General features: G+C 48.5%; 1 protein-coding gene across 1 annotated transcript in view; it reads right to left on the reverse strand.

Moving 5' to 3' along the window:
* Window positions 1–438: 438 nt before the first annotated feature.
* Window positions 439–18,578, reverse strand: part of Clstn3 (calsyntenin 3) — a 31,335-nt gene continuing 13,195 nt past the window's right edge. Inside the window, exons 11-18 of the mRNA XM_041633865.1 lie at window positions 18,410–18,567; window positions 18,132–18,280; window positions 10,330–10,556; window positions 9,670–9,840; window positions 8,633–8,778; window positions 8,093–8,228; window positions 1,669–1,871; window positions 439–1,323 (exon numbers count right to left, since the gene is read on the reverse strand). Of these exons, the coding sequence (XP_041489799.1) occupies window positions 1,183–1,323; window positions 1,669–1,871; window positions 8,093–8,228; window positions 8,633–8,778; window positions 9,670–9,840; window positions 10,330–10,556; window positions 18,132–18,280; window positions 18,410–18,567 (1,331 nt within the window). The 3' untranslated portion in view covers window positions 439–1,182. The remainder of the gene's footprint in view (window positions 1,324–1,668; window positions 1,872–8,092; window positions 8,229–8,632; window positions 8,779–9,669; window positions 9,841–10,329; window positions 10,557–18,131; window positions 18,281–18,409; window positions 18,568–18,578) is intronic.

Below are 18,578 nucleotides of genomic sequence, written 5' to 3' on the forward strand. Positions count from 1 at the left end.
GAGAGCTAAGGCCATTCAGCAGCCACCTCAGGGGATGAGGTCCCTGGGGCCTGAGTCACGGATTGGTCAGCAAAAATATCTGATCCTTTGTTGCAGACAGCAGAACTGCCGGGCCCTCCCTCAGACCTTCCAGCTGGGAGTCGTGTGCTTGGACTGGGATGTTGAACACGGAGGAGGGACTGGTGCACTGGGCATCTACCCACCCTTCTAGATCATTCTTTTCCAGGACACAGAGGGAAGAAGGCAGCGTGAGTCATGACCCCCCTTCCATCTTCCCTTCCCAGGGACCTGACAACCTAGGGGTTCACACACCAAATGACGCTAGAGCCAGCCCCACCCTATCACCTCAACCTGCTCAGAGACCGAAAATGACCCCTGAGGTCAGAGAGCGCACAATCACACAGACTGGCCACGTAGACAGCAGGCTAGAGGTTTTTTTTCTAGTTGTTTTATTTGAAAACCCTAGGGTGTGTCCCCACCTTTACCACACCCATCCCCTACCCTCACCCCTGGACATGACAATGCCACACACACACACACACACAAGGCTGTGAGCTGCACACAGAAACACAGGAGTTGCGCTCACAACAACACTGAAAAAATATACACTATATATAATACACCCGGGGCCCCCACTCCTCCTCCTTCCCCACAACCTAGGCAGAAGCAGGCCATGGAGAAAGGGACAGGGACTGTAGGACCTTGGGACGGCTCAGGCAGGAGAGGAAAAGAGGACAAGGAGGAGACTGTGAAGAGGCAGGAGCAGGGATCCCCAGAGTGAAGTGGGAATAGAGGCGAGGGATCCTTAAAGGAAGCAGGGAGGCCCAATGTCAGGACAAAGTAGGGAAGGGCACAGCAGCTGGCTCCTAACCAATCCCACGCCCTCCTCAACCATGGCTGCGGATGTCCCCCTCCCCAGTGCAGGGTTTGCCGCCATAGGTGGGTTACAGGACAGCCAAAGTCATCCAGCGGCTCTCTACTCTCCCAGTGCAGCCAGCTGGGGCAGGCTGGAGAAGGGCAACCCCTGTGGGGCCTGCTGGGGTTCTGAGTTTCAGGGAGCACTCTGCGTGCATAAGAGCTCTTTCTCCTCTTGGTCTCTCTTCTCTCGGAATGCCTCTCTCCCTTTCTTTCCTGGATGCCTGTCTCTCCAGGGCAGGCCTCTTTCTAGGCAGAGTTGCAGCCTCAGTAGCGGTGTGGGGGGCTCTCAATGATGCGTCTCTCGTCGCTGCTGGGGGAGTCAGCGGCCTCTGAGTCACTGCTGTCTTCTTCCTCTTGCTGGCCACCAGCAACCCCTGCCACACCGGCCTGCTGGTTCTGGTAGGACTGCACAGGACAAAAGCAGAGAGAACAAGAGCTCAATAGCCCACCCACAGCCAGAGCCTCTTCTTGAAGACATGTATGCATGCACACACACACACACACACACACACACACACACACACACCATCCCAAGCCTCTCCTTGAAGATGCGTATGCACACAGGCACCATCCAGAACCTCTCCTTGAAGATACATGCACACATCATCACGTACCCATCCCCGTCTCTTCCCCGGTCTCATCCTTCCTCCTCCATGTTCTCAGCAGCTAAACCAAGAGCTTTCTCCTGGGGCCTGGGCCTCATCAGGGGTATCTGCTGTAGCTGGTCCCTCATTTCTCCAAGGCACTCACCTCCATGGGGTTCACGATAATCGTGAGAGCAGAGTCATCCCAGAAGAGATCAGGGTCTTTCGGGTCAGTGGAAGCCCCTGAGGGTCCTCCAGTTCCCGAGACGCGGCGGTGAAGGGAGTGGATCCGCATGAGGCCCAGGATGACCATAAGCACCAGGAAGCCCACACAGACCACAATGATGAGAGTCGCAGCACTGGGGACCACTGTGGGGAGAACAAGGGGTCGGGTGAACACAGCACACCAGGGAGATTCAGGCACAGGAGCTCTAGGGAAGAGACTGCTCAGGGGAAGAGGCCTGGGAAGAGAAGACAGCCCTTGCGGAGGTCTCAAGGAAGTGACTAGCCTGAGAAACTGAAGAAAAACAGACCCCACCAGAAGAGTCAACAGGAAGGAAGGGCAAAAGGCTGCTTCAAAGGCCAAAGACACAGCAGGGAAGAGAGATGAGCAAGGAGAGGAGGGTGGTGTGGAGAAGGCTCCCAGCCTAGTGCTGCCTTGAGCAGTCATGTTGTCTCTGGATGAAAGACAAAGACTGAACACATGAGCTCAACAGCCTATCCACCATCGGAGCCTCTCCTTGCAGACGCTGTCTTTCTGTCTGGACCTTCCCCAGGGACCACCTATTTCTCAGAGGGAAAGAGGGGAGCAGTTACAGGGGATTGGCTGGGATGAGAAGAGAAAGAGCTCTCAGTTTAGCCTGCTGACCAAAGCAGTTGTTGTCCCCAAGACTAGGGACAGATTCCTATCTCAAAGAATGACCCCTTCACTTACCCACCTGGTCTGAGCTCACTTCTATTCCGTGACACCTCCCTTCTCCTTGGAGGGTTGAGGTTCCTGGTCCTGCGGGGCTTCTGCTCCTTCCCAGTCTCCCCCTGAGGTGTCCTGACTTCCACCTCTGCTCCCCCAGGCCTCCTGCCCTGTAGCCTCATTCTGATGCCCAGGTTCAGGGGTGCATGGACTCTCACAGGCAGTGAGAAACAGAAAGGTACATTCACACTCACACGGACCTTGGAGCTGATGGTGGAAAAGCAGATGTGCATACACAGGCCCATGCCAATGAGGAGTGAATGGGCACACAGCTGAACAAACAGTGCCATGCCCCAGATCCCAGCCAGGCCCCTAGTGGCCCACACGCCTGCCTGGACCAGCCACCTAGCAGCCTGCTCACTCAGTAGGAGTAACGGGAGGTGTGTCAGAGTCTCTAGCACAGCACCGAAGAGCCGTAGAGGTAGGCTCACCAAACTCCCGACCAGCTGGGCAAGCCAAGCAACCCCCTGAAGGAAGACAAAAGCACCACAGGCATGGACCCTGAGGGCCACACGACAAGCAGCCGTGAACACAACCTGGGCCCCCTTCTGCACACACACACACAGCACGCGGAGAAGCATGAGGAGCCACAGCAGGGGAGCTGCAAACCCCTGAGCCAGCAAGTGGAGGAAGAGAACCCACAGGTATTCTCCCAAGCCCAGAGCCCTCTTGGGCAGCTGGATCACTACTTGCCACATGGGTTCACACTTCTCTTCACACCTGAGGAAGTCCTGTGGCTGAAAATTAGTGTGTGTGTGTGTGTGTGTGTGTGTGTGTGTGTGTGTGTGGTGTGTTTCACAGACACACAGAGACTAGCAGTCATACAAGCAAGCCGTACATGAATGTCGCATTGCAACTCAGTCTCTAATTTACCCGCATCCTAAAACTCACACATTAAGAAACAGAACAGCGTAGAGGAGACAGCGTAAGAGCCCCACACCCAGCTACAGACCCCTTTTGCCAGTAGGCAAGCACGTACACACAGCCACCACTCCAGGACCAACCAGGTTAAGTGGAGAAAGGCTGCTGGGGCTGTCCCAGCCACCACATACTTCCCTGCGGCCGCCCTGATGGCTCTCTGACAAGCTCGTTCACATCCTGACATGACCCACGGCCCATATGGGACCATTTGCCAAATAGAGCTAACTCTGCGGGGGCAGGGCCAGCAGACTCACTAGGCACTGGCTCCCAGGCAAAGAGGGGCCTGGTTGGATCAGCATTTCTCAACTGCCTGGGCATGGAGGAGGAAGGGGAAAGGGGACAGAGCTTCTCTTTCTGTGCACGTGCCCCAAATAGCCCCTCACAGGTTTCCAGGTCAATGGACAAGCAGATGGCCCCTGTGGCCAAGCCTAGTCAATCCCACTTTCAGAATGCAAGGCACAGTAGGTGACTTTGCACTGATGGGGGCCATAAAATGAACCCAAATCAGATGCATTTGTACCGCTGAGGCCATGACGTAATGAAGGAAACGATATGCCATGAACACAAAGTGGCTTCAAAAAAGACAAAACTCAAACACTCCAGCTGTAGACCAACAGTTCTGACTCATTAGGATTCATTCAGTAGGCTGGGAGAATGTTTCAGTTAGCCACAGACTTCAGAAAGCCCATCAGATCTCGCAGCATTAGACCTACATGGAGAATTCTGGCCTTGAGTGACCGCTGCAGCCAACATTAAGGGGTGTTTAGCAAATGGTTCATGTGACCTTAGTGACACAGTTGAAAGCCCTGTCCACAGCCGAACATAACGCCACCCCTTGATGAAGAAAGCAGCTCAGAAGAGATGACGTTCTGCTCCCAGTGCCTACGCTGGGACTGCACAGGTCCTTCAGGCTCTTTTGGCTTTAGCTCCCAGCTCAGATTTCGACTCTGGCACAGTGCTGCAACCACACCACAGCTCACAGGAGACATTTGCTATGAACAGACACCAGGCCCGGCTTCGTTCATCCCCTTCTCCTCACACCACTGTCCCTTCTTCCTTGCTTCCCAGTTATTTCTCTTTTAGGTACTTTGGCTTCGGTTTGTTTGGTTTGGTTTCGTTTCATGAGATGGCATATCGCTTTGTTGCCTGGAGTTGGCTTGGATTCCTGGGCTCAAGTAATCCTCCTGCCTCAGCTCTAGGAGACTGGAAATATAAGGACATGATACTGTGCCAATCTTATTTTCTCCCCTCCTTCTTTCCTTTCTTTCAGTCATGGACCCTGAAGGAATTATTCATCTTTTTAGAAGGAATTCTCTTTTTTTCTTTTGTTTTTTGTTCGTTATTTCATTATACAGGGTTACCTAAGGCTCTTTTCATGCAAGTGCATAATGTATGTTGAGAATAGTCACTCCAATATCCTTTCCATTCTACCCCATCACCCGAGTTAGTCCCTTTCTTCCCTCAGACAACTTCAACTCTTCTTCCGCATCATCACCGTGTTCTTTCTAATAAGATTTTTCTGTATAGCTTTCTGTGGTGCTTCAGGTACTCAGAAAAAGCAAAGCAGAGAAACGGCTCTTTAAAGTCAAACACTGATAGATTGGCAAGATGGCCCCGCAGGAAAAGGCGTTTGCCTAGCAAGTCTGGTGGCCTGAGTTCACTCCCTGGACAGCATGTAAAGACAGAGGGTGATAACTGGCTCCACAAAGTTGTCCTCTGACCTCTGCCACATGTACCCACATACACACTTCAAACACACACACAAATACACAACAATAATAATTTTAAAAATTAAGTAAAATAAAAACCATTGATACCTGTCTCTCATCAATTTGGGGTGTCAGCCACCAAGAGATTCCTGAGTTCCCCTTGTGACGGATGTGAAACAGTGTGGGAGGTGGTAGCGCAATGTCTTCATCATCTTGTCTCGCTCCTCAACTGCTCTCAAGTCCTCAGTGTCTATCATGCTTCTCCGGCCTGCCTGAGGCTTCTTACTCTCCAGAACATAAGTGCAAACTCCACGCATGTCACAGACTCCTCCTTGACCATTCTTATCCCCCCGGGATCTCTTTTGTCTGATGCATAAAAAGCTGCACGGAAATCAGCCTCTGTCCTTGGAGGAGATGATACAGCTATGTCTATTCTCATCTACATCCCCCTCTCCTCGGCGTCCCCTCCTCCTGAGATGGTAGAGCTACTCCTACTGCAACTTTAAAGCAGTTGAGCATCAGGAAGCCCTAATCCTGCACAGCAGGGCTTGGACTTGGGAGGCGAAGGGGAGGGAACACCTTGGTGTCAGAAGCAGTGTATGGAACAGGTTTGGTAGGTGGGGATGAAGTGTGTCACCTGGTGAGCTCGAGCTAGCTTACTCACAAATGACCCAGGAAAATGGTGACCTCTGTGCCTGCTAGGGCCAAAGTAAGGGAAGCGGTGAGGAAGGTAAATCCCAGCAGGACATAAGGCTGACCTGGATGTACGTCACAGAGGGACATGGCACACAGCATCAGAGCAGCCCTTCCAGAGCAGGGAGATGAGGGATGACTCTATCTGTGGAGCCAGCCAGGACAAGGCACTCTGGGCAGAAGCCCTGAGCAATTAGAACAAGGACACCCTGTCTGGGACCTCAAACCAAAGAGAAAGGGGGCTGAGATCACAGCGATGGCCCCCAGATCTAGTTTGAGCCTACTCCTGGGAGCAGAACCCAGCATCCAGCCCAACAAAAGGTTTGTGAGGTGATCTAGTGGCCGTGAGCTCCTCGGGGAATTGCCTAAAGAGCCTGTGACCTCTGGCTGCTTTTCAAAAGTGACAGTCTGTGGCCTTTGGGGTAGAGTTAACACTTAAAACATTGACATGATCTCCAGAGCCAACCCTGACAAAAACGCTAACTTCACTGGGCCAAAAGCAAGGTGTGTCTCAAAAGTGAGAATAAGTAAACACACCTCCAAACAGGCTCTGAAAACAATTCTAAGAGGGTCCCCAAAGTCACTTTCAGCAATGTACCACCATCGTTCAGATTTTAATAACTTAAGACAAGACTTATTTTATATTATGAAGTGTAACATGTTATAACATAGTGTGATGTCAACCTTATAAAAGATAGATAGATAGATAGATAGATAGATAGATAGATAGATAGATAGACAGATGGTAGATAGATAGATGATAGATAGACAGACAGACAGATAGACAGATGATAGATAGATAGATAGATAGATAGATAGATAGATAGATAGATAATAGATAGATAGATAGATAGATAGACAGATGATAGATAGATAGACAGATAGACAGAAAGATAGATAGATAGATAGACAGACAGACAGATGATAGATAGATAGATAGATAGATAGATAGATAGATAGATAGACAGATGATAGATAGATAGATAGACAGACAGATGATTGATAGATAGATAGATAGATAGATTATAGATAGATAGATAGATAGATAGATAGATAGATAGATAGATAGACAGACAGATGATAGATAGATAGATAGATAGATAGACAGATGATAGATAGATAGATAGATAGATAGATAGATAGATGATAGATAGATAGACCGATGATAGATAGATGATAGACAGACGATAGATAGATAGATAGATAGATAGATAGATAGATAGATAGATGCATAAAATACAGTAGAAACATAACATGCCTCAAAAGGTGGGTAGCCTCAATCTGACAGAAGCAGAGCTGATTTTTTTCTTTATACTCAGGCTTTCTCCTCCCGTCTTTTATTTTTTCTTTTGTAGTTAGGCAACTCTTAGTATTAGAAAACAAACGCTGAGCCACTGATAAAGTGAACCATCACCAGCGGGCAAGACTCCCCCATCCAAAGACAGCATTAGGCATGTGTTGGTTTAGAAATGTCCTTGGGATTTTACATAGAACATACAATTACATGTTTAATAGTGCCTACTCTTTCCGGGAGGGGGGATAGCTATCCTGTAATTCTTTCTTTGTATTGCATTTATTTATTTATTTGGTGTGTGTGTGTTAATGCATATCCCACAGTACATGTATAGCGGTCAGAACACAACTTGCAGGAGTCAGTCTCTCTTTTTACTGTGCAGGTCCCAGTGCTTAAACTCAAACTCAAACTCAGGTCATTAGACTTGATAGCCAAGTGTCTTTGCCTGATGAACCATTTTGCTACCCCCCTCATTGTTATTCTTTTGTTCTCTCTCTCTCTCTCTCTCTCTCTCTTCCTCTCTCTTCTTTTTAATAGACAGATCTCACCAATAGCCTAGTCAGGCTTCCCTCCAGTCTGTGCCAGCCTCTTGAGTGTTGGCATCCTAAGAATGCACCAGCACACATAACTCCTAAACGTCCTTTATACCCCTAGTAGCATCTTCAGGTAGTGCCAGTGTGCTACAGGCACCAAATAAGTAACTTCACTACAGAAGATCTTTAGATCCCAGCTAACTAGATTCTGGGAGCAGGAAGGGCAGCAAGAATAATAAAATGCCTACGCACCACACTGCCTTGTGATTCCAGGCTTGAGCACCCTGCACTGACTCAGGATTCACCTTCACAGCGGGGTTAACCGTCCAGGGGGATGCAGAGGTGACCCCACAGCCATCACTAGGGCAGGTACCACAGAGAGCAGAATCTACTGCCTTGCCCTCCTTCGCTCCCAAGGATATAGGGATAGGGGTCATGCCACACTCCTCGTCCCCACTCAGCTTACGTACTGGAGTTCCGGTGGGAGCTGGCCAGGCTGTGTCCAGCCATCTCAGGAGGAGGCTGGTGACCCCGGTGCAGGAACTGCTGTGAGCTGAGAACATGGCTGGGGTGGGCCACCCGGTTCATGCTATGCAGAACGTTGACCTAGGGAACGGGAAGGCTTTTGAGGTACAACCGCTTCTTCCCAGGGCCTGTTCCACCCCCTCCAAGCTCACTCGGTACTCCCATCTCTCTCTCGTTTGGGGTGGGGCTCATACCACGTAATGTGTGTGGGGATCAGAGGACAACTTGCAGGAGACAGTTCTCTGTGTCTGCCATGCGGGTTCTGAGGACCGACTTCAGACAGGCCACTGGGCTTAGCAGCGAGTCTTTTCACCTTAACTATCACCTCACATTCCCCCTTCTCTTCCTCCTCCACCTGTTATGAGTCTAGGAATCTTCAACGCAACAAAGTCCCTGTCCATCAAGCATCTCTCTGAGTCCAGTGCATCCCGGCTCCTTGCCAAGAACAGCGGGTGATCTGGAAGGGAAAGGGATCCTCTGGGTACCTCCACGATGAACTCGTTGCTGGAGTAGCGGCCATTCATCTCCGAGCAGGAAAGCCTGAATTTCCTGGCATACAGGGCGGCTCCATGCCGAAGCTGATACCGAGCTTGCCTCAGGATCTCTTCATACACAGTGATGGTCTCCACCCCTGGGGAATAAGGAGACAAGCTCAGTGGAGAGGCCAGCAAAGGGAGGTTCAGGGCAGCATCCTGTCTCAGGCTCCAACCAGTTGACAACGCAGTGGGAGGGCTGGTTAGCCCTATCCCTCAACAAAGGCATAAGCCGATGTCTAGGAGAAGAAACACTCACACACACTCCGATCTACAGGGGTAGAGTAAGCAAAGCCACGTTTGCCTCTCTGCCCTTCTCACCAAGACTTGTGGCTTCTGAGACTCCCCAGGGAGTGAAAGAATCTAGATAGTTATAGAAGAGAAGGAAAGGCATCTCCAAGGGAAGGAAGGTAATAAGCAGAAGGGGCCCAGCTTTGGTGGGGCCAGGAATAGAAAGGGACCGGTGTCATCATTTCCCATTCCCCTCCGGGATGCAGCTGCCTCCAGGAAACACCAAACCATCACTCCCACCGTCACTGAGTGAGCCCCTAAAGCTATGGTGGATGCAGGAAAGGACAGATAAACACACCAGAGAGCCACAAGAATCCAAAGCTGGTAGGGGAAGACGGAGGAAGGAGAGCGATGCAGAGATCTGAAGGGAAGGGACATGGAAGTATAACGAGGAGAGGAGAGGAGCCAGGCTCTGGAGAGCAAAGGGGAAGAGATGGCTTCAGAGCCTTTGTCCAGGCACGTGTCCCTCGATCTGGAAGCCAAAGGGCCTTCCAGCTAAGAAGGAACAAAATAGCATTTGACCAACATCCTGGGAAGGCGGAACCATGTGCTTAATCAGGGGAAAGCCACACACACACACCACACACACACACGCACGCATGCACACAAACGTACATACCACACACACACACGTGCACACACACACACACACACACACACACACACACACACACACGGCGCACCCCGGCCTCACTGACCAGCAATGGTGAGGTAGGCAGATGTGTTGGTGAGCTCCAGGCCTCGCTGCTGCAGGGATGCCATGTCCAAGAGCAGGCTTTCTCTCTCAGGGTCCAGGTCATCTCCCACCAGAGAAATTTCACAGCCATCCAGGTTGTGTACAATCTCGTCGGACATGCGTGTGTCTGTCACTGTGGGGGGAGTCGGGGTCAAGGTCAGAGCTTGTACCCAATAAGATTCTGAGACCCAGACATGGTCATTGCATGCTGGTCACTCCTCCCCGCTCCCAGGGCCATTCCTTAAGGAAGGTAAACATATCTTGAACCATGCAACATTTTGTCATACTCATGACTTCCCAAGGGCTCTGGATTTTTGTTTTTGTTTTTTTTTTTTAATTTTTAGAGACAGGGTTTCTCCGTAGCTTTTGGTTCCTGTCCTGGAACTAGTTCTTGTACATCAGGCTGGCCTCGAACTCACAGAGATCCGCCTGCCTCTGCCTCCCGAGTGCTGGGATTAAAGGCGTGCGCCACAACCGCCCCGCTTGGGCTCTGGTTTTTAAGGGTGAGCTGTTCTCAGTCACACTGACACAAGAGAAAGCCTTTCCACTCCATCTCCACAGTCATTCCACTCACAGACATCACTGTTCTCTGGAACGTATCACTCCTTGGGGTTATCCCTACCTGTGCCCTGCCAACTCTCATCTGCTTTGGTCTCCACCTGATGAGAAATGGAGCAGGTGATCTGAAGATCAGGGAACAAAGGAACCCCCTCGGGTCCCTCAAAGTCTACCGCTGGGCGGGCAAAATGAGCCGTGCCACTCAGAAGGATCTGGGGGGCATCAGGCTGAAGGACCACCACATAGCCTTCCACTTCAGGGATGGAGACACAGGACTCTTCACTGAAGCACCTGCATGAGAAGAGAGGCAGCTTGTCACTCCCTGAGAGACCCAGAGTCTGCCCAAGCATGACGGTACACACCGTTAATACCAGCACTTGGTGACAGAGGCCTGTGAATTCAAGGCCAACCTCATCTACATACAAGTTCCAGGCCAATCAGAGTTACACAGTGAGACAGTGTCTCAAGAAACAGAAGTCCAGAGTCTGTTTCACACCTCTGAGCTCCCACCTCTGCACCAGAGAACCATTTCAGAGCGAGTGCGGAGAGAAGAGAAGGCAGCATCAACCTCCCTCTACCCATCCCCCACAGCAAAGTCCTTCCTTGTATGGCATTGCTGCAGAAAAAACAAGGGTAAGATAGCCTCAGCCTATAGGGTAGTCACGTCACCAAGGCTGTAAACCATGGAATGTTTGTCATGTCCTATTTTAGCAAATGAAAAAAAATAAAAGAAACCGAATTATCAAAAACATACATACATTGAGATAGTCTTACTATTTCGCATCCTCTTTCTGCTGTTCCACCAAGCATGGTAACACATGTCTGTAATCCCAGCGCTCAAGGGGCTGAGACAAGAGGATTGCAAGTTCAAGGCCAGCCTGGGCTAAGATTCTGTCTCAAGAAATGAACATAAAAAAATTAAATATATAGACATAGTTCTTTACCTAGTGAAAGTTACATGGGTTCAGTAAATTATCTGTCAAGATATGTACCCCTAAATATCCAACACTAAGAGTGGGTTAGAATGGAGTATCTGTCAATAATGTCCGTGTATGGGGGGGGGGGATGTTCTATCTCTTCTACTGGACATCTGCCCAGACTTGTTCAGCCAACCCACCAGCTATGCTTTGAGACACTCTTCTAGCCCCACCCTGACCCTTCACAGTCTCAAGCTCTTGTTAGCTTATGAAGCATTCTGTCTGTTATTTCCTTAAGTAGCGTTTCTGGTAAGGATAGGATACCAAAGCTTAGAGTCCTGCATGACACTGCATATCTCTATTGCAGCATTCAGGAGACTGAGGCTGGAGGATTACTGAGTTCAAGGCTACACATCAGAGCACCAAGACAGCCCTGGCTAGATAGTAAGACCTGCATCAAAAAAAGGTATATGATACATAGAGTTTAACAATCCTAGACACTAATTACCAAACAGAAGGATGCTACGGTGATGTAGTGTCGTACATCACATGTTTAGAACAGCATTATTCATCGTGAACTTACTAAAGATTCTTCAGTTCCTGCAATAGAAATATCTCTGTCTACTATATTAGAGCTATATTAAGTAGCTTAATATAGTAAATCAACAATCAATATTTTGGTATCTCTGTTACTAATGACTGTAATCACAGCATGATTATTATCTACTTCAAACATATGATTCACTATACTAAAAAAAAAAATCCTTGGCTCTTCCAGGATACTATAGTTCAGTTCCCAGTATATCATGTTGGGTAACTCTCGCTCCAGGAACACTGATGCCCCCTTCTGGCCTCCAAGAGCACTTGCACACAGGAGCACATGACATGCATACATGTAAGTAAAACAGTTGAAAAGTAGAATTTGGGGAACGTGGTAGTAACTCAATAAAAGAATGACATTCTAACTTGGCATGATGGCGCACACCTGTAATCCCAGCACTCAGGAGACAGAGGCAGGTAGGTCCCTGTGGTTTCTTGGCCAACTAGTCTACAAATCAAGATCCAAGCCAACCAGTGCTACCTAGGGAGGCTCTATATAAATGCCAGAATAAAATAAATAAACAAATGTTGGGAAAGGGAAGGAAGGAAGGAAGGAAATACTGGGCCACACAAGCCGTATTTGCTGCAGTCAGGGCTTCAGCCAGAGTCTCACTGAGGACCAGGTTTGAAGCCCTGATTTGTACCAGGTAAAATTTCCTTCCCCGTCTCTCACCATCTTCCTGCACCTTCTGCCATGGGACAATGAAACAAGACATCCTTCACCATACACTAGTGCCTCAGTCTCGGTATCCATCCGGAAGTATTTTATAAATCCCCCAGTTTCAGCTATTCTATCATATAACAAAGTAAGTCAGGAGATTGGGACCAGAGAAGCAGGGTGTTGCAATAACAAATGTCAAAACTGTGAAAGCAGCTTTGGAGCCAGGAAATAGTTTAGAGGCTGAAGCAGTTTTGAAAAGGATGCTGGGGAGCAAGCAGGTTGTGTTTCCATAAATGGAGGATTAAGAAGATTCTGTTGAGGATTCAGCGAGAAGAAATTTTGTTTTATTTTGTGAGTTTTGTTTTGTTTTGTTTTGACAAGTTTCTTCCCAAGCCCAGAGCTCACAAGTTGGTTATTCTGGACTGCCAGAGAGCTCTGAGGATCCACTGCCTCCATCACCGCAATTTCCCTAACCATCTCAGCGCTAGGGTTACAGATGCACGCCACTCCTGGCTTCTTCATGGGAGGGTTGGGGATCTGAAATCAGGTCTCATGCTTGAGTAGTCAGCTCTTTACCTACGGAGCCGTCTCCCCAGCATGGAACTTCTTACAGATGACTGAAGATATCATAATCAGGATTCTGCTAGAGATATGGTTCATGAAGGCCATTCTACTGAAGTCTCATGGGGAGATGAAAGGGCAGACTCTCTGGTGGAAAGCCAGAGTAATGGCCATCCTTGTATATACTGGGCAAGAACTGAGCTGTGTTTTGCCTGATATATATTTTTGGAAGCAGAGCTTAAAGTCAATGAACAAGAACAGCTGGTAGGGGCTGGAAAAAAATTGTTTAGCAGTGGAGAGAGCTTCCTGCTCTTCCAAAGGATCCTAATCCAGTTCCTGGCAGTTCGGCAGTTCGTAACTGCCTGGGACTCCAGCTCCAGGGGATCGAATGCTCTTCTGGATTTTATAGGCACTCACAAGCACATGCACAAACACACATGCATACGTGTAAATAAAGTTGCATGAGCGCCTTTAGTCAGAGGATTACAATGAAAAGAAGACTAATTTAAAGATGGAATTCCGTAACTCAAAAGCAAACAGCTTCTGGATTGGAAGGATTCACAGCCTCCCAAGTAAAGAATGAGCGAACAGGCAGACAAAAATGTAACTAGATGATCCTTTGATAAAGGGATCAGTGTGGACAAGAGGAAGGTGCTGATTATCAAGACATTGGAAAAATAAAGGCGTTCAGTGATCTTCAAAGCAGTCCCAGGGCGTGGCAAGAAATCAACATTCCAGGCCTGGGTCACTTCAGGTCTCTGCTCCCCATAGTCCAGAACCCTCCTCCCTCCACCCACTCCCAAGGTCATGGTTCAGCCATCCCAGGTGCAGCTGGATCACCTACAAGAGCACACACAGGCATTGGTAGCATCCATGTGAGAGAAAGGGGCATGGTTCATTTCCACCTGATTTCAAACGATGTCACAGAGAGCCCCGAGAGTCAAGAGGGCAGAGACAATACAGATGATATTAGGGCCATACTGAAAGGAACAGTCAGTCTTCTAGGGCAAGGAAGGTGAAATCACCAGAGACCGCAGAGCTGAAGAGCTCCCAGCATGGGTCATTGGCCTGACAAAGCCACTGTAGAAACTGTTTCATAACTGATCCCAGCAAGTCACGGAAGGAGGGCTGTCTGGTGCCTCCTGGCTGACCCCATCCCAGAATGTCTAGGAGCAGCACAAGGAGTCAAGGGTTATTTGAAAGCTTCTGTTTTGTTTTACTTTCTTTTGTTTTGTGATGGGGACCTCATATAACCCAGGGTGACTTCCAGCTCTCTGTATAGCCAAGGATGACCTTCAACTCCTGAGCCTCCTGTCTCTACCTCCTGAGTGCTGTGATTATAAATCACGCAGCATAGATTTGTGATGTGCTGGGACTCAGATCCAGGAGAAGCAATACTACTAACTGAGCTATAGCTTTAACTCATTAGTCTGAAATCTTAAGATTCCAATTAACGTGGCTAGGAAGACAGTTACACCAGCAAAGTACTCGTGACACAAGCAGGAATACCTGAGTTCAGATCTCCAGCACCCACATAAAAGCTAGGCGTGGTGATGCATGCCTGTACCCGAAGTGCTGGAGTGGCAGAGACAGGAGGATCTTTGAACTTACTAGCTAGCCAATCTAGGAAAATTGGCACACTCCAGTGAGAGGAGCTGTCCCAAAGAAAAAGGTGGAAAGTGATTGAGAAGGACACGTGGTGTTGACCTCTGGCCTCCACTCATGTGCACACACATGTTCACATACAAACAAGTGCATGGATGCACACACAAAAAAGAAAGTAAGACGTGATATTAGATATGTATGGTGAGGCCTACTTATAACTCCAGCACTCAGAAGGCTGAAGCTGGAGGGTCACAGGTTCAAGGCCAGCTTGGGCTGCTTAGTGAAATGCTTTCTGGGCAGGACAGGATGTTTTTTTAAAAGTAGCTTTGAAAGGGTGAAGGATTTTGCACAGGCAGAAGTTAGAGCAAGATGAAGAACACACTTTAAGGAGTCACAGGGTGAAAGTCAATAAAGCCAGTAGATAGCATGGCTTGAACCAAAAGCAGAGGCTGTGCATCAGTGACCACTGTTCAGCCTGCAGTTTTCTGACACAGACATCATGGTGTCTTTTTCATTAGAAAACAGTCTGGTTTGAGGTAGACATGGTAGTGTACACCTATAATTCCAGTGTGTGAGAGGCTGAAACAGGAGGGTCTTAAGTTCAAAGTCAGCCAGCATTAAATGCCAAGACCATGTATTTAAAAGAGGAGGAGGGGGAGGAGAAAGAGGAGAAAGCAAAAACATAAAAACTTGTTTAATATCACTGGCCTAGTCTGGAGTAGGGGTGAAGCAGAATTAAATCAACTGATTAGGAAGGTAAACAGGGTAGAGTAATGAGGGATTGAAATTAAATTTCAGATGCCCAAGGTCAGGGACTTGACAATAGATGGGGCATGAAGGACAAAGACAGAGAGGAGTCAAAGATAACCCAGCCTGAGTGACTTCAAGGTCAGAGATACCATTAGAAAAGAAATTAGAAGCCCTGGTCCCTTTGGGCATGGGTTATTTAAACTCAATTATTTCAGCATCGGTTTATCTAGGCTGAGGCTACAGCAAATAGAAATAAAGTCAAGAACCACAGAGAGGACAAAGTTAAGAAAAGATGGCAACCATCTATCCAGAGGCTAATGTCGAGTAGGCAGGCTCTCCAAGAAATATATTGTTCTGAGTTTAAATCATTTAATTCTGCCAATCCTGATGGTACAGGTCTACAGTTGCAACTACTAGAGAGGTTGAGGCAGGAGGATTGCAAATTTAAGGCCTGCCTGAGCTACAGAACAAGTTCACAGGCATCCTTGTCAGCTTAATAAAAACCTGTTTCTCCAAATATAATGTGAGAATAGAGCCAGGGATAGAGCTCAGTGACTGGGTGCTTGCCTGTTATGCACAAGGCCCTAGTACCAACCAATATTGGGGGTGGGGCAACTTGCATTTAAGCATTGACCAAATGATTGCATAAATCTGACTTTAAATGATCAGAAATCCAGACATTGGAAACAGTTCTTTCCTCTGAAACACATCCTTCTCTGATTGGCATCTGTTTCTGCTGTGAGCTGGACACACACACACACACACACACACACACACACACACCCCTACCCACCTCCAAATATCTCCCTATGACTTCAGGGTAGTGAGCTGGACCAGCCACATAGTAGCCTACAGGAAAGTAAGGGCTGCGGCGTATTAGCTTGAGATGGAAAGATGCTCGCCTAGCATGTACTTGATCTCCTAATCTATATAAGCTGATATGGTGGCATGTGCCTACAACCATAGTGTTTGAGAAATAAAAGCTAGAGGACAGAAAGTCCAGTGCCATCCTTAGTTATATAGTGACTTTGAGGCCAGCATGAACTACATGAGACGAGAGAGAGAGAGAGAGAGAGAGAGAGAGAGAGAGAGAGAGAGAAATAAAGGCGAGAAAGGAAGAAACTTCATTTAAAAAATGTCAAGACCTCTTCCCGCTTCAGAAAAGACCAAAATCAGTTTCCAAGTCCTTAATAAGCCTCTAGTCTAGGCCTGAATGAGGCAGCAAAGACATTGACACATGCCTTTCTGGGATGCCCCTGCCAGAGTTCCGCCCTTGGCCAAACACAGTTCTCTCCACTATGTAGCTCCTAAGTACAAGGAGGGAGTGAGGAGGCTTCTTACTTGCTGAGGGATGAAATTCTGATTTAGAATTCTGATTAGAGGGGTGGAGAGATGGCTCGGTGGTTAAGAGCATTGGCTGCGCTTCCAGAGGCCCCAGGTTCAATTCACAGCAACCACATGGCACCTCTGTACAGGTTGTAACTCCAATCCTAGGGGATCTACCAATGCCCTCATCTGGCCTCTGCCAGCACTGCACAAACAGTACGTAGACATACATGCAGGCAAAACACACACACACACACACACACACAAACATATATATATATATGAATGATTCTTTACAAAAGAGCCTCTGACTAGTATATAGTGGGGTTCATACAGCTCTGATCCATGTCCACAAGATGCTCAATACTCTGTGACCTTCAACTCCACCGTGTATCCTCATGACAGTTAAGACCCCAGCCCCCCCCCCCACAGGTCTGACTGCAGCCTCATGATTGTGCCCAGTTACTAGAGATCCTAGGGCCCCTTTCCCAAGATAGCTGAAGTCAGATGCTCCAGGAAATTTGTGGAGAGACTGAGGCAGAGAAGGGAAAACACATGGAATTTGAATCTGAAATTGTATAGTCCACCCACTAGATGGCGGTAGCTCCTAAAACTGCCCTAAGGATCATAACTAGGGTGAAACAGCCTTCAAGGAGGAACTGGTAGCACCTACAGAACAGGCACTCTGGCGAGCATTTGCTCTGGGTTCTAGCATTTCGTTCATAACAATTCCACCAGTCAAGCTCTCTTATTCCTCGAGCTGTATTTTAAAATATCCGATAAATTCTTAAACCTTGAAATCCACAGTTTTTCTGCTAAGGAGCTCAAAAATCATCCCATTAGAATGCAGAGTTCAGCAAACTTTTCCTGTGAAGGACCAGCATCTCTCTGTTTTGGAGATACACAATCCCAGTCCCAGCTACTCACCTGCCAGCACACTATAAAAACAGCTATGAACAGTAGGCAAACAGGCGGGCTGTGTTCCACTAGAACTGCCCAGAATAGACAGCAGCCCAGATTTGGCCTGGGACCATTCATGGCTCAGGTTCATCACATTCATTTTGCAAGAACTTCGTGAGGTAAGATTAAAATAGGCAAAAGCAAGTAGAGTTCACCATTTGCCCAAGGTCATCCAAACAAGTAGTATCAAGTCAGAATTAATGTCAGGTTCCTCAGCTTCCAATCTTCTCTGTCCCATTTTATATATCAGCATAGAGAAGATCAGAACCCCCAAACCCTGACAACACAGTTTTGCAGAGAGGAACAGATTGGAAAACAAGATTCTGATCCAAGCCCTTCTATCAACAGGACCTTCAACAGGTGAGCTGCCCTCTCCCGGTACTCAGGGACGTGAAATGAGGAAGGTAGGCTAGCTCTAGTGATGTCCTAAGACCAAAGAGTGACCCTGGCGCTACTCCATAAGTTGACCTCCCACCCAACACTCACTTGACAGCAGTGGTGAGGCGCAAGGGCCTGACTCCGGGTGTGGCAAAGCGCAGAGTGTTCATGTAAGCCACATGCTGCAGGGCATGGTTGAAGGTCTCCACATCATCCCCCTCCAGGGTGAGCAGGGACTGCGAGGGGTTCACGTGGACCTGGGTCCCAGACACAGACATAGCTGAGAGCAACACCAGGTGGCAGGAGAGGAAAGGTGCTGAAGTGTGGAGGGGTTAAGGGTAGGGCAGAGGCATGCTGGGAAAGAGAGGGAATGGAAGGGGCTATACCTTCATGCCTTTGCCCAGGCTCTCGAAATCCCTATAGTCCAGCCCCTCCCGACATGCATAGAGGCACTCGATGACCTCACGGCTCTCCAGGCGACCTGAACGCACGCTGAAACCAGCCAGGTAGCCATGGAAGTAGTGGTGGATCTGCAAGGGGTCTCCTAGGGCAGGA

Source organism: Microtus oregoni, unplaced genomic scaffold (genome assembly GCF_018167655.1).
Source record: "Microtus oregoni isolate MIOR12 unplaced genomic scaffold, Mior012 000002F_ref0000024, whole genome shotgun sequence".
NCBI lineage: Eukaryota > Metazoa > Chordata > Mammalia > Rodentia > Cricetidae > Microtus > Microtus oregoni.